General features: G+C 36.4%; 1 protein-coding gene across 1 annotated transcript in view; it reads right to left on the bottom strand.

The window, feature by feature from the left end:
• Window positions 1–2,014: 2,014 nt before the first annotated feature.
• LOC132561357 (centromere-associated protein E-like) overlaps window positions 2,015–16,983 on the bottom strand; it is a 35,481-nt gene continuing 20,512 nt past the window's right edge. The window contains exons 16-24 of the mRNA XM_060226082.1: window positions 12,199–16,752; window positions 11,290–11,625; window positions 10,190–10,246; window positions 9,775–9,855; window positions 9,033–9,216; window positions 8,561–8,681; window positions 7,800–7,891; window positions 6,053–6,284; window positions 2,015–2,541 (exon numbers count right to left, since the gene is read on the bottom strand). Of these exons, the coding sequence (XP_060082065.1) occupies window positions 2,298–2,541; window positions 6,053–6,284; window positions 7,800–7,891; window positions 8,561–8,681; window positions 9,033–9,216; window positions 9,775–9,855; window positions 10,190–10,246; window positions 11,290–11,625; window positions 12,199–16,752 (5,901 nt within the window). The 3' untranslated portion in view covers window positions 2,015–2,297. The remainder of the gene's footprint in view (window positions 2,542–6,052; window positions 6,285–7,799; window positions 7,892–8,560; window positions 8,682–9,032; window positions 9,217–9,774; window positions 9,856–10,189; window positions 10,247–11,289; window positions 11,626–12,198; window positions 16,753–16,983) is intronic.

Below are 16,983 nucleotides of genomic sequence, written 5' to 3' on the forward strand. Positions count from 1 at the left end.
ACCTGAGGTTTGGTAGGCCACGCTCTACTGACTTCACCTGAGGTTTGGTAGGCCACGCTCTACTGACTTTACCTGAGGTTTGGTAGGCCATGCTCTACTGACTTCACCTGATGTTTGTTAGGCCACACTCTACTGACTTTACCTGAGGTTTGGTAGGCCATGCTCTACTGACTTCACCTGATGTTTGTTAGGCCACACTCTACTGACTAAGGTATCAGAGCCCTTCATATCATGTGTGTTGAATTGTTGATGAAAGAAATAGAAATGCTAAATATTTTGCAAATATTAATCATGTCTTTACTCATTTGTACATAAATTAAAACTAAACAATGTAAGGTTGCTACATTGATCTAAGAAAAACAATAAAACAATGCTTATCAAAACACTTGTTTTAGTCTCCAAGTATCATCTGGATACATCAGTGTAAACTTCTCTAATCTCATCATCTTTGTTGGTCAAAATAAATGACCTACAGAGGCAGTTCAGAAAGCACTGTCGTAATCTTTGACCAAAGTGACACTATTTCTGTGTAAATGGGATAAACACTTTGGAACATGATTTTTTCCGCCATACACATGCATTAGTATAATTCTCTTGTAGGTAGTACAAACTTGAAAGTAATAGTGTAACATACCAGGTATTTCTGCTGTTTAAACAAAAAGATGCTTCCCTGTATGTAATATAAAAGGAACTTATATTACATAAACATTATTTCCATAACATGCATACAAACATCCACAATTCTAACATCATTTGATGTAAAAAAGGTGAAGAAGGTTCACCAAAAGCCCACAAGTCCATATCATTAAAGTTATACACAGCATTTTACCTAAGTGTCCTTAAAATTTTGTAAGAGAATAAGACCAGGTGTTCCTGAAAGAAACAACATCCACAGCGTAAATCTCTCATCGCTGAAAATCTGCAGTTTAATTCATATGCTGTGTCAGAAATTGTAGTTTTACAAACAAGCATATCATTTACTGAGACAGAAAATGTGCCTTCAACCATGCTTGAAAACTTGCAAACCATTAAAATTGTGGTATATTTACTATACAATGCACTGTGTACAGTCCATGACTTTATGAATTTTTTTTTCAAGTCTGGAAACAGAAGGAATGTATCAGTTTTGTCATTAGATTGTAACTGTGCTTCAGTCATTAGCTGAAATAACTTCCATAAAAGTTCCACCACAAACAAAAATCCTAAACCAATAACATGATTTTTTTTGGTAATACAATTGCAACTTTGGTGGAAAAATCTGTATTTGTTATAACTACCTAAACACTCCAGTTTGTATCAATATAAATATCTCTCCCACCCCCCACAGCCCCCCCCCCTCCTACTCACAACCCCCTCCACCTCACATACTCATCTTTTTCTCCTTATCTCAATCTATTGAAGGATCAAGTATAATGGGGTTCAAGAGATATCTTTTAAACAATCTTTTTATTTTAAAAGTGGTCAAAGGTTACATTTTAATACATTTAACAATGACCACTGAAATCTAATCAGACCTTGGTGTTCTTTTGATACTTTGTATACTTTGTAACATTTAGTTTAGAATACAGAAGAACATGCTCTATTGATACTTTGTATACTTTGTAACATTTAGTTTAGAATACAGAAGAACATGCTCTATTGATACTTTGTATACTTTGTAACATTTAGTTTAGAATACAAAAGAACATGAACATTAATGATATAACTTAAAGTATAAAGATTTTGACAATTTGAACTTTCTCATCCTAAAATACAATTTCAGAAACCAAAAGTTCTCCCCAACTTTGAAACACACAATAACAAAGTACAAAAATGGAATAGCCTTGACCCCTGTGACCTTGAAAAAACAAACACTCACGCACAATATTAATCACGTTAAAAACCAAACAGGTGATTTATAAAGTTAATGAGAAGAAGTTGTTTAAAATAATCTAAGTCAAACAGGACACTTATCAATAAACGAAACTCCCACATGTGATTAAAAAGTTATCTGTCAAAAATGCAAATTCAGTGACACTTCATTGTATTGTAGAGTGAAAGACAGACGAGGGAAGAAAAGATAGACATATATAGAAATAAACCTGAGATCAACCTTTTGATTCACCATATCAAGAAATTCTTCTGTAGGGTAGTTGTAGTCCTAAAACTACTTCCCTAACTCAGAGTTTTGGTTTAGTGTTTGATGGATCAGCCTTTCATTGTTACCGTGAAACGATGTAATTTTTCCGAAACTCTCCAAAATGGTCCTCCCTGAAATGCCGTCATAGCTATGAAGGTCTGATAAACATGTGGATTTCTCACTGCTGTTTGCATTCATTGTCTGAAAATGGTTTCTTTGGATAATTTGTGTATGGTCTACGTTTACTTTCTGAAAGTAGTCTGTCATCATATCGAGAGAATTCTGTTGGATCAGGGGTTGTGGTTGGAACTTTTACATCAGGAACTTTGATTGTACTCATATCAATTTCTCTACTGCCCAACTTTACGATATGTTTTTTCTTTAACTCGTCATACTCTTTCTGGATTCTCTGCTTCTCCTCACTGCAATGTAAAACAATGTCATCATTGTATACTTCATATATTAATTTCAATTTTATCCGTAATGTCCCTATGTAAATTAACAAGAAAAATTATTTATTTAAGATATAACAAGATAATGCAACGTGTGAATTTATCCCCTGGGCACCCCTGTTTAAAAGAAAGACACAATCATATATATACTGAAACGAATAAGAAACGCAACTTCAAATTGTAGGTTTAATAAAATAATACTTGTAAGCATTATGTCTAAATTTCATATGTAAAAGTTAATATTGAATATTGATGTAACATCCTCTAAATGTTTGGAGATTTTTAAGAAAAGGTCACTTCACTAGAAGGTCATGATTGGCAGTACCCTACGTTAATCCAAGTTGAAATGGCAGCAGTTTTGAAACCGTGCCCTAATATTGTGTGTGTCCTCCTCGAACAGCTATAGCATCTCTAATTCTTCGTTGCATCGAGTTCATCAGGGCATTGACTGTCTGTATTGGAATGTTATTCCATTCTTGGACGAGTGCATTTGCTAACTGGGGGAGGGTATTTGGGGGGTTACGGCGATTGCGAATTCTTCTGTCTAGTTCATGCCACAAATGCTCGATTGGGGACAAATCGGGGCTATATGGAGGCCAATCTATAGGAACAATTTCTGTGTCGCAAGAAAGTCTCTACAGACTCTTGCAACGTGTGGTCTCGCGTTATCTTGCTGCAAGGTTAGATGATGCTGCCTAACAAACGGCACAACATGGGGCCTAAGGATCTCATCCCGATAGGGTACGGCCATTAAATTCCCATTGACTATCACCAAAGGTGTCTTCAAACCATGGGAGATTCCCGCCCAAACCATAACTGGTCCACCCCCAAATCGGTTATGCTCCAAAACACAGGCGTCAGCAAAACGTTCGCCTCGACGCCGGTACACACGTTGACGGCCATCTGCTCGAAATAACGTGAATCGAGATTCATCGGTGAAGAACATGGACCTCCAACGTCTCATAGGAAAACGTCTGGGCATATGTGCCGTCAACCATTGCATACGACGTGCTCGCGTTGCGGTGTTAGTGGTAAACCAACGTACTGTCGCCTTGCATTCAAATTAGGCTCATGCAGTCTGTTGATCACTGTTTGGGGATGAATCCGATGGTTATGATTACCAATCGTATTCCTTGCCGTTTCAGCAGCCGTTAACCTCCTGTTACGCAAGTGTGCCAGCCTAACAACCCAGTCTTGACGTCGCGACATTACGCGTGGACGTCCTGATCTCGGCCGGTCATCGACTCTTCCTGTGGCGTTAAGACGTGAAGCTAATCGACTAATAGTCGATTTGTGAACTCTGAAGTGTCGAGCGATGTGAAGTTGCATGCTCCCTGCCATAAGCATCACGATAGCACGTCCTCTATCAACCTGTGACAACCATGGCATAATTGTAAAAGGAATTATTGTTTGCAAAACTATTGGCGATGATGTGTCTCGATGTTAGTGATAAATTGATACTGGTTTGAATGAAAAAGAACGCATATGTTTGTACAGGCACGGTTTTTTATGTTTTTACCGCGTCGGATGTGCATAGGTTTCTCGTCACACCTGGTTGATTTTGAACATTGGATAGGGTGATAGGCAGGGTGCACTTTTATTTATTTAATACAAAATTAATAACAATTTTCCAAGTTGCGTTTTTTTTTTCATTTCAGTATATATCTTATTAATACACAAAGTATAATTTCTATCTGCTATTTCTAATTGTTCCATACAGAGCACTGAAATGGAGAACATCTACTAGAGTACTAGCTTGATACCTGTACAAAGTTTTGAATAAAGGGTATTTACCTTGAAAAGTTTAAGAGAGCTGGTCGGAAAAAACTGACCTTTGTGATTTGGACTATCTGTTTCCATGGTAACAGAAGTATTCAAATGGAGATCTTCCCAATACAAAAGATACTACTAGCTTAATAAGTGTAAAAAAAAGATTTTGGCAATTATCTTTAATGGTTTCAGAACACAGGTCCAGAGTGATGAGGGTAATCTGTATCCATGGTAACAGCAAAAAAAACAAAAAGAATTAAGTGGGGCACTAACCTGATATATAGAAAGTTTTGTGGATTTCAGTGAAGTTGTAGCCCAGAAATGAAAGTTAACATTAATTTTGTGTTTTTTGGCTATGTTTCCATGGAAGCACAAAAATCATAAAAAATGAAAAGTCGTCAATAGTAAAAGGAACAAATAGAGCCTAGTAAATGCCATACAAACACAACCATCAGGATGTCAGTATCGCAACCAACAGTTCGCCAATGAAATGGCTTAATGAATTACACTCTTGATGATTCATTCACTTTAACTTAAACCAAGATATAATCAGCATAACACAACAAAATAAGCCTGGAATATTAGCACTGAAGTGTCTTGTTATGGCATTTATGGTTGTTATGAATGCCAAAGTTTTCCAATTAAATGTACCATTTATTTGCCTGCCTTGCATTTATACTATTGATAAATGTCATAACAATGCAGTTCAAAGCTTAAGTATTGTACATAAAAAAGTAATTGTATGCTCATCAATTCACCAAACCCAAGAAATTCAATTGTTTTTTCTTTTAATATTTTGTGGTGAATATTTGCTATGCTTTGAAATGTTAAATCCTGTTTTGTAAAACTGTCCCATGTCCTGCATGTACAGATATGTATCGATCCAGAGACCAATAATTTTTATGAATCACGCTGTCTCGAGTCAAACTTACAATGACAAGGCCATATCACTCTGACCAAACAAGCAAAGGTCCAAAGTCATGTGGTTATGTAATGGAATAAAACAGTCAAGTAATTATGTAATTTGGTGTTGTAAAACAGATGTCAAGTATAGAACCACATGGTGATAGCCATGAGGTCAGATTAATCACAATATCAGAAGGTTCAGGGATAAGATATAGCAGAAGATAGAAGGATCAAACCAGGGAGGAAGTGATTAACACAGGTGGCAGGGTAGAACAGGTCAACAAGGCCAGGATGTAGAAATGTAGGTTAGTCAGACATTAATTTGGCTTCTTGTTGCAGGACAAATAAAATCAGCAAAATGCTGTAGTTCTGAAAGAAGTCTGTGATCAATTAAAAGGCTGATCATTTTTATCTTTAGGCTAGCTTCGACAAGACCTTAGAAAAGTCAATGGATCAAATTGGTATCAGAAAATACAGAAGTTGTAATAGACAAGAAATACAAAAAACTCTAGAATCAGACGAGATTCCAGAGGGATCTTGGCACCAACCACTGTTTGATTTTTATTTGCTTTTTAAAAGTTGGATCTTTTCCCTTCTTTTCTCTTCCTTCCTGTTTTTGATCTTAATTATACAAAATTTAAACATTCCTTTGCAAAAAAGGGAATAATAATCTTTAACTGCCAATTCAAAGATGGTCACCAACAAACGACGGACCAGGACCATTGATTTGGACTATTTAAATAGCACACTATCTGAGGGTTGGCTAAAAAGAGAAGACTAAATTAACAGATCCTTTTTAACTTACCTCTGCTGTTCAAATCTAGCTTTGAGTTCCTGGAAGGGACAGCTACAAGGTTTGGTGACAGGGTTGTCCTCTAGAGTCTTCACCTTCTTTTTCAGCTTGTTAACCTCCCTCTCCAGTCGCACGTTCTTTGCCTCTAACATATAGGCATTGTAGTGATCCACCGCACCCCCGGGAACATTCTCCTTTGATGTAGAGTTTTCCCCCTTTTGGCCCTTGGACGATGGTTCCAAATCTGCAACATAAAAACACCGAATGACTGCAGTCTGTTTGGTAACAGTTTATATGGGTATTTTCACTGTCATCATTGTAAGCTCTTGGTCTTAGAGGCTGACATTGAATCTGGGTGTTGTTGTTAGCTTCCACACAAAGAAGCTGTTAACTGCACAATAGACTAAATTCCTGTAAATCAAAAACCAAACTAGAACTGTTGTCCAGAGGATAACTTATACCTCCGCAGATGAACACTTTCTATATTGATTACTGTGAACACACAGGTCATCATAAATATTTCATGTCCTGTAATTTATGAATTTATATATATAAGTATGAAAAAACAAGAAATCAGCTGAACCTTTCATCAACTATATGAAAGGACACTAATTAGAGCACATTCAGCAGAGATAATTGAAAACACTGCTGGAAAACACACTTTCAAAAAACCACCAAAAATATTAGCTTTTAGTTAACCAAGGCAAAATTCTATATACTACAATAAATGATACCTTCAAAAGTGGTGTGAACCAAATCTGAAGTCAACTAGTTTCTTGGTAGACAGCTATTTCTCATAATGCACACAGAAGACCATGTGCATACTTTGTATTTATTGAACTGAACAGAGGTAGTATACTATTTAAAAATGGTAGCCTTGACCAACCCCTTACCAATGACATTCATGTAAGTCTACTTTCTTGTCTATAGTGTCAGCATGTTAGAGAGATATTCCAGACCCGGATTTTGTTAGATGTCATTTTATACAAATTATACACAAGAATTTATTTATGATGTTATGGAAATAGTACACCTCAATCCAATATAAAAAATAACTTATAATATTTAATATGTAGAAATTCTATATCAATTTGTAAGCTTGATTTAAAAACATCACATTTGCACCTGTAAATGCACAAAGTGGCAACTCCTTGGCTTCAGTCCTTATATGTAGTTACAAGTATTGCCTTTCAGTATTTATCTGTAGCATATATCAGTAGTATATGTGTTCTAGATATATTAATAGAAAAAAATTAGCTTTTTTCCAGTTCAGCTTCTAGTTTTGTTTTAAATATCATCATGTGCTGAGTGTGCGATGTTTAAGTGAGTTTAATGGCTTGCTTGATATATGGGAGAATCCTTTTATTACACTTTCATCACAGATATATCAGAAATTATGTATTTGATAAAAAAATTTTAATCTCTGTGCAAGAAATTGTATATTATCTTTGATTTCACAATCTCATTAAACACTTTTTGTTGTACAACTCATTTACTTTATACATTGCATTTTCAATCAAATTCAACATTTTTTAAGCAATTCTTAGTAGAAAACAGAAAAATGTTGTTTATGGTGACCAATGGAAAATGGGGATGTCCTCACTTCTGTTGTCAAGTGGAACCCTGTAACTGAACATATCTATTCCACGGTTTGAAGACCAGACTGGAGTCAATAGGAAAAATGAAGCTGGTGAAAGCAAATTATAACTTGCTTTCTCTACAAAGGAAGAATCATCAATTGATCCTTTGTACTACATACATGATGTTTCTGCATCCCTCCGTCTGACTTCAACTTGTAATTTCTTGATTCTGTTGTCCTTCATCTCTATGGTTTCCTCGTATTGCTGGATCCTGTAATACAGTAGAATCAGACACTGAAAAGTTACCAATTTCTTTTATACAAGTTTCATTCATTCATTTTCTGATTTCAAAGTTTTATTTGTTATGGGCACCAGCATAAAAATCCTCCAAACCAACCCTTAAATCCAATCAAACTTGGATAACGTTTAAATTTAAACAAATCAGAGGAAAGGTATAGGCAGTGATTTGTCACATCATAAAAAGTTGTGGTAGTGTTAGTAAAGTTTTGACAGATTACAGGCCAGGAAATTGTGATCATTTTGTCCAATTAGGAAAAAGGGAATCTGCATAAATGTTCACAATATCATTATATCTTTACATACCAATTTTGAACAAAATTGGTTAATATCTAAATTTTCCCCAATCAGAGGCAGGCAGCTGACTGTTCTGATGACTTCCATAACGTATCAATGTCTTTGGTGGAAGTTCCACCAATTTACTTTCTGGCTGATTCAGTAATTAATTAACTGTCGCTATGGGCACTATTAAAAAAACTGAATATCTTCTGCAGGTTTAGAAGCTTTTGTAAGAGAATGAGTCGTTCATGGATTACAAGGGGATCATTACATATCTAATTATAGAAAATGAGGATATCACATAACCTCTTTTATAACTGTATGGATAAATAGAGTTTTCCTAAGATCTTAAAAAAATACATACAATTTTTGTTTTTCTGCTTCAAATTTCTCAATAGTTCTATTCTGAGAGAAGATTTTCATCTTTTTCTCTCCAATCTCTTCCCATCGCTTGGCAGCTGTTTGTTGCATTTCTGTCAGCTTTTCTGGAATAAGAACCAAACACAAACTTACACACAACTCATACTTCCAATAGAACAAACCTATTCCAATTAAACATTGCTGGATATTTCACAGATAATTCTGTACTAATCTTAAATATGATATTTCATCATGCACCTCCACTTCATACTCAGAGGGTGTGCTTCTTACAAGTTACAGTACTATGACATTTGCTGGTGAGTCTACAAAACAGCTACATACACGGGTGGGCTTATTACCAGACAGATAAGTGTGTATGGTATCAGAGAAGAGGTTTTTCTCTACCCATCATTACACGTGATTAGAAACATGCTACTGCAACAGCAATCCATCCATATACATAAGCATACACTTACTCTCTTTTTCGAGAACTTGTGACCTCATGTTATCTATGTCTGTCTGTGTTTTGCTGACTGAAGACTCCAGCTCCTCTATTCTCGTCTGTTGTTTGTTGAACAGATCATAATATTTGTCTGCATCTGCCTCAGCTGCCTTCAATTTCTTCCCCATTTCTGATTCATCCACAGCTTTCTGTTGTTGCTACAAAAGTTGAGGTAAATCAAGCTTCAGTCAAACTTAAATCTCTTCCTGCCAGTAAAACATCTTTCTCTACCCTAGAACTCCCATTTTTTCTAAAGGTACAACCCATAAAATTCAATTAATAAAAATGTACTTAGAAGCAACAGGTGGAAAACCTAATCCTGGAAAGAAGTGATTTATTTTGTAGTCAAGTCGGTCATACACTGGATGTAGCCCTTGTCTGAGTACTTGTTCTTTTTATTTAAACTCAGATGAAAGAAAATAGAATTTTCACAACATCTATGCCATGCTGTCATATATCAGGGATGTCCTTATATATCATATACAGTATATTTTTCTTATTCATTGTACACCTTACTTCTATTAAGTAAATAAGTACAAGATTCATCATTAACTTCAAACACAGCCTAATATCCACGTTGTGTGACTATTATTACCAATATGATGTTTATGACATGGCTGTGTCGCTTCCTTAGTAATAGATAAATCTGTTTCAGCCAATCTGCCTCATCAAGAAACACCTCTGCCCTAACTGGTCAACACATGATCATGACCTACCTTTTCCAGATCATTACAATAGGAAATGAGCATCTTTTTGTCCTCTTTCATTTTGTTAACTTCGGACACCAGACGGGAATACTGAAGCAAAATTTGAGAAAATGAAGTAAAAATCCAACTAGTACTCGATGAGGTTTTGATAAAAATATCTGCCTTTAGCTCTTACAGTTTATGTAATTTAGAGTAAAAAAGCAGAGTAAGAAACTTCTGTTGTTTACTGGTACGAAAGTTAAGCTCAACTGAGAGACCAAGCAAGATTCTCGTTTTAAACATTACTCAGGATCCCATCCGTATTACCATCCCCAAGGAACATGAATAATTTACATCAGTTTACACACTATTTAATGATTGCAGTACAATAAAAAGTACAACATAGTTACTATTTGAAAATTTTACGAACTAATCCCAATTTTACCTTTACTCTCTCTATCTTCAAGACATCAATTTTCTTCAACAACTCCATTTTCTCTTCCTGGAACAATGAAAACAGCAATAAAAGCTACTTGTATTATAGACTATTCAACGAGTGTTAGAATTAGATTAGGAGGATATTATTTGATGAATAACATACATTTCATTGAGTTAGTGGAAATGTTGAATTTTTAAAATTTAAGTCAGTTTGATACCTTTTGCAGCGGGGTCAGCCAGGATCAATATATGCATGCCCTCATGCAGTCGTCCTTTGCTTATAATTGTAACCAAGTTTGAAATATTTCCAGTGGAAATTAAACAAAATATGCTAAAAATGTACTTATACTATGTAATCTATAGTAAACTACTCCCTCTCCAGGGGGAAATGTGAAACTCTGGGGTCATAAAATTCACAATGTTGGTAAAGCATCTTAGAGAGCTTCCATCCATGAAGAGCATTTCATTCTACAAATCTGGGGTGTTGAGAAGAAGATTTTTAAAATTTGAGCCAATTTCACTGCGTTTGGCATTGCCTCTCAGGCCCCTTGGGGTGGGGACTGTATAATTCTTGAGTCTGGTTCATCATCTGTGGTTAGTGTAGGCTTCTAAAAAAATTTCAATAAAATTAGTTCTGCGGTTTTTGAGAAGAAGTCGAAAATGATAGAAGTTTATGTACATGTGACGCCTGACAAAGAAGATCGCTAAAGATCACCGTTAGACTTTGTCTCAGATGATCTCAAATATCATGAAAATCAGCTAACCTTGATACAAATATTTCATAAAACTATAAAAAAAATTGGAAACATAATTTATGGGAGACCTCTTTTTGTTGATTCCACGGGATCTCTTAATCCACAAAATCTTGTGACCACAAACCATTAGTAGACATGAGTCCATGAAATGGCATTTTTTTGAAAGACCACAACATTGAGATCCATGAAAATAGATGATTTTACAATAACAGTTCAATAAAACCTGATCAGTTTTATATATCATTATGCAGAATCCAGTTATAAAGAGTACTAATGTTCATATTGATCTGAAAGTTTGTATTCAATAATATGGAAATCTGTTTAATTTTCATGGTAGCAGAAAATAACTTACAGCCCATGGTGTAGAGGAGTTGAGAAGGTTGGACATGCTGTGCTGTGAAGGCTCCAACTGGTCCTTCAGTGTAGAGATTTCTGATCTAAGCTGGTCTAATTCTTTGTTCTTGGCACACAGCTCATCTTCACATTCTTGTTTTTGTATCTCAACTGAAGACAAGTCAGTAACTTGCAATTTTAAATCTTCAATCTGGGATTGCATAGCTTCAGGACTGTCATAATGACTAAGTGTTTGTTTCAGTGACTTAAGTTCACTACTCAGCTGAGATCGTTCTTCCTGAAGTTGGGCCACCTCGTTCTGGTACTCAATAATTTCCTCGTTCATATGGCTTTTCTTTTAAAAAAAAAGGTGGTGTCAGTCTGGTTGTGACATACAACAGTGCAACACAATAAAGCAAAAATTTCCTGCCATTTGTTTTTGGTCATGTATATTACACAGTGCTACCTCTGGTGTTTATGTTTACAGTATTAACCTGTAACATATATGGTTGTATTAACATTGTAAAGCATTTACTGGTAGTATTACTATTTCTCACATAATCTGCCCGTTATCCAGAGAATTGGCAAACATAATATTTCAGTCACTTAACTATGTCACTGGTGTAATATACCCTAGATTGTTTTTATTGGCTTTGCCCATCAGAAATGATTCTGACATAATTTACACAATGATGTTACAGAAAGAATTGAAAAAGGTGCAACAAAATGACTGCCTCCATTTGATTTTATCATCACATTAAATGACTGCCTCCATTTGATTTGGTAATGGCACAAAAACCATGGCTAGTAACCAAATCAAACTATTCCATTTTTACTTTCAATGAAAATTTTTCAAACACATGTACATGATCCCTTTGTAAGGCCATTACACTCCGTACACTCCCATTTAGCATCTGGGCTGACTTACCAGTTGTAGCTCACTGATGGTATCCTCAAGTTTCAACTCCATCTCATTTCTCTCCTTGTTGGACTGGGCAACTTTCTTCTGCATCTCACTCATCTCTTCCAGAAGGCCACACACTCGACCACTTTCTGCATTCTGTTGACTGATTCTTTCAGTAAGTTCTCTTCCTAAATTTTGTACTTTCTCATCTAAGTCTTTCTTTTCCAACACCATAGATTCATAATCACTTTTAAACTTTTTGAATGCAGCAGTTTTTGTCTGTCTTTCAATTTCTAAGTCTTTTAATTCTGATCTGAGAAGGAGGATCTCTTGTTCAGACTTTTCCAAGTGATGTTGCAAACTACTGACTTTATCCTGAAGATCTTTTACTTCAACTAATTGTCTTTCCATATCTGTATTTCCTTGCCTCAATGAAGAAATTTCTTGAAGTAGTGAATCCTTATCTTGCACAAGTTCTTTGCAGTTCTCCTTCAAAATGGGAAGTTGGTCAGCTTGGAGTCCTAAATCAGCAATTTTTTCTTCCATATTAGCATGTTTATTGTTCAAATCCTCCACTTTGGCTCTGAGCACTTCACACTCCTCCTCTAAGTCTTGTTTTTTGCGACAGTCTATTTCTAAGACCTCTAATTTGGAGTTCACCTGCCTTTTTTCCTCTAATTGTTGTTTTAAACTACTGGCAGTCTCTGTCACTTGCATTTCAAGAGACATGTTTGTTCTCTTCAAAGCAGAAATTTCTGCTAAAAGTGAATTATTTGTTTGTTCGAGTTCTTCACATTTCTGTCTTAGAGCTGGGATTTGTTCAATTTTGAGACCAGCCTCTGCTAACTCATCCTGTATGGTGAGACGTTCGTCAGCCAATTCTTTGACTGTGGCTCGCAGTACTTCACACTCCTCCTCTAGAGAAGCAATTGCATCATGTGTTAGTTTATCCTGACCCTCACTTTGTAAGTGGTCCAACTTTGAAATCAACTGAGCCTTCTCTCTTTCTACTGATTCGAGTTGTTCCTGTAAGTTGCTGGCTTTTTCTCTGATTATCTGGATCTCAACTGCTTGCATTTCTGCCCCTGTGCTTTTCTCCTTTAAAGAAGAAATTTCCTCGAGAAGTGATTCTTTTTCCTGAGCAAGTTCCTCACATTTCTCTTTTAGAATGGGTAGTTGTTCAAGTTTCATACTTGACTCTGTCAGTTCATCCTGTATACTAATACGTTCATCAGCCAAATCCTTCACTGTAGCTCTCAGAACTTCACATTCTTCCTCCAGTGTAGCAACCTTATCATTTTCAGTATCTATGCCTTCTACTGACTTAACTCTCTCAGCTTCCAGCTTCTCTGTTTGCTGTTTCAGAACAGACAATTCTTCCTTCAGCTTCTCCATGGCCTCAATAGAATCAGCTGCCTCTGATTTAGAAAGTCCCTTTTCTTCCTCAAGCTCCCTGACAGCCTCTCTCAACCTTTCACATTCCTCCATTAAAACCAATGCACTGTTACTATCAGCTGGTGTTTCCATACTCTCACTTTGTAAGTTTGCCCCCTCAGAAACCACATGACTTTTCTCTTGTTCTTCCAGATTTAATGGTTCCATTAGACTATTGGATTTCTCTATAACATTCTGCAGTTCCAGTTCCTGAATCCCTGATTTCTTTCCTTCCTTTAAAGAGGAAATTTCACATAATAATGCATTTTTTTCTTTTAAAAGTTCCTCACACTTCTCCTTCAGAACTGGCAGTTGTTCAACATCTGTTAATTTTTCTTGCATACCAAGGCATTCATCAGCTAGATCCTTTACTGTCGCTCTAAGAACTTCACATTCACCCTCTAGTGTTGCTATCTTATTTCTGTCTGTGCCTTCTAATGAATTCACCTTCTCACCTTCAAGTTTTTCTATTTGAAGTTTAAGAACAGAACACTCATCTTGTAATTTTTGCAAGGCATCACCCGAGTCGGTGATTAATATTTTAGAAGACTGGTTTTCTTCTTCAAGCTTTCTTACGATCTCCCGCAACCTCTCACATTCCTGTCCTGGTTCACCCTGACATTCACTTTGTAAACTCTCCACCCTTGACATCAACTTATTTTTCTCTTCTTCTGCCAATTCATGCAGTTCCTGTAAATTGCTGACTTTTTCTTGGAGAATCTTCATTTCAACATCCTTCATTTCCGATCCTGTGTTTTCCCTTAATGAAGAAATTTCCATTAAGAGTGATTCCTTTTCTTGTACGAGTTCCTCGCATCTCTCTTTCAGAATGGGTAATTGCTCAATGTCTTTCAATTCATCCTGCATATTAAATCGCTCATCAGCCAAATCCTTCATGGTGGCTCGGAGTACTTCACACTCCTCCTCTAGTGCAGCCATTTTATTGTCCATCGTTTTTTTCTCGCATTCATTTTGCAACAACTCCAATCTTGAAATTAAATTATTTCTTTCTTCTTTTACTAAATGTAGCTCTTCCTGAAAACTGTTGGCTTTCTCCCTGAGAATCTGCATGTCAACCTCCTGCATTTCTGATCCTGCTTTCCCATCTCTCAGTAAAGCAATTTCTTCCACAAGCAAATCATTCTTTTGCACAAGCTCCTCACATTTGTCTTTCAAGGTGGGGAGTTGTTCAAGTTTAACACCAACCTCTGTCAATTCATCCTGCATGTTGAGACGTTCATCAGCCAAATCCTTCACTGTGGCTCTTAGCACTTCACACTCTTCCTCCAGCATCAACATTTTGTTACTTTCAGCGTGATTACTGTCCACTAACTTCACCTTTTCTTCCTCAAGTTCTTGTAATTGGAGTTTCAGAACAGAGTATTCTGCCTGTAATTTTTGCATACCAGCATCACTTTCAATTGCCTCTGATTCAGAAGACATTTTTTCTTCCTCAAACTTTCTAACGGTCTCTCTCAGTCTTTCACATTCTTCCTGTAAGACAGACAAAGAACTTAAAGCTGTTGTATCCTGGCCCTCACTATTCAAGTTTTCCATCTTTGAAATCAAAGTAATCCTCTCTGCTTCTGTCTGTTCCAATTTTTTTTCCAAACTGCAAGCTTTCTCTTGGAGACTCTGCAGCTCCTGAATTTCAACCTCTGTCTTCCTCTCTTCTTTAATGGATGTGATTTCCTTTAAAAGAATTTCTTTTTCTTGTACAAGCTCCTCGCATCTCTCTATCAGAATGGGTAACTGTTCTATATTTTTCATTTCATCCTGCATATTGAGTCGTTCATCAGCTAAATCCTTCACAGTGGCTCTAAGTACTTCACACTCCTCCTCCAGAGCAGCCATGGCATCGTCTACTGGTTTTTCCTGACCTACACCTTGTGAGTTTTCCATTTTGGAAATCAATTGCACTTTCTCTTCTTCAAGCAATTCAAGTTGTTCCTGTAAGTTGCTGTTTTTTTCTCTAAGAATCTGCATTTCCTCATCCATTGTCTCTGGTCCGGTATCCCCCTCCTTTTTCAATGAAGAAATTTCCTCGAGAAGTGATTCTTTTTCCTGAGCAAGTTCCTCACATTTCTCTTTTAGAATGGGTAGTTGTTCAAGTTTCATACTTGACTCTGTCAGTTCATCCTGCATACTAATACGTTCATCAGCCAAATCCTTCACTGTAGCTCTCAGAACTTCACATTCTTCCTCCAGTGTAGCAACCTTATCATTTTCAGTATCTATGCCTTCTACTGACTTAACTCTCTCAGCTTCCAGCTTCTCTGTTTGCTGTTTCAGAACAGACAATTCTTCCTTCAGCTTCTCCATGGCCTCAATAGAATCAGCTGCCTCTGATTTAGAAAGTCCCTTTTCTTCCTCAAGCTCCCTGACAGTCTCCCTCAACCTTTCACATTCCTCCTTCATCTCGGTCATTTCACTTTCCACTTGTTTCTCCTTACACTCATTTTCTAAGTCCTCCACTTTTGATAACAACATTACTTTCTCTTCTTCTGTTTGTTGAAGCTTTTGCTGCAAATCACTGGCTGTCTCTTTCAAATCTTGCAAATCTTCCTCATCTTTCATTTTCCCTTCCTCTTTCAATAAATTAAGTTCCACTGAAAGAGATTCATTTTCTTGCATAAGTTCCTCAAACTTCTCCTTCAGAACAGGTATCTGTTCAATCTTAATCCCAAAACCAGTTAAAGTTTCCTGCACACTCAGGCGTTCATCAGCCAAATCCTTTGCAGTGGCTTGAAGCACGGCATACTCCTTCTCCAACGAAGCCAATTTGGTACTATCAGTATCCACTCCTTGTAGCTCCACTTTCTCAGCTTCAAGTTTCTCTACTTGAAGTTTGAGAATGGAACATTCCTGTTCTAATTTTTGTATGGCGTCTGTAGGTTCTTGGGGTTCTGTTTTAGAAAATGTCTTTTCCTGTTCAAACTGTTTAATAGTTTCTTTCAAGTCCTCACATTCTTGCTGTAGTTTGAACAAGTTTGTATCCGGACTTTCCAGAGTTCCAGACTTCCTGAAGTTCTCTAGCTCATTCTGACAGTCTGTCATCCTTCGAGTCTGTATACCCAGCTTGTGTTCTGTCTGTATAACCTCATCGGACAATTTCATGCATTCATGCTGGATCATGTCCTTTTCCTGTAAAAAGAAATGACAGTATTTTACCTATTTTACAGATTTCCTTATCCAAACCACCCATCATTTCTTTATATCAGATATAAAAAAAAAGCTATGCTTATGTTTATGTTATTCGCCTTTTAAATAAAAGTAAAAAAATTTACACAAAAAATCTGGTAAAACTGTAAAAAAAAAAAAAACCTATTCCATCAAACTAAAAAAAAGCAAGAGACCCAGAGGGCCTGGATCTTT

This window comes from Ylistrum balloti, unplaced genomic scaffold, assembly GCF_031769215.1.
Source record: "Ylistrum balloti isolate Yb309-2 unplaced genomic scaffold, AGI_CSIRO_Ybal_v1 Utg371196, whole genome shotgun sequence".
Taxonomy (NCBI): domain Eukaryota; kingdom Metazoa; phylum Mollusca; class Bivalvia; order Pectinida; family Pectinidae; genus Ylistrum; species Ylistrum balloti.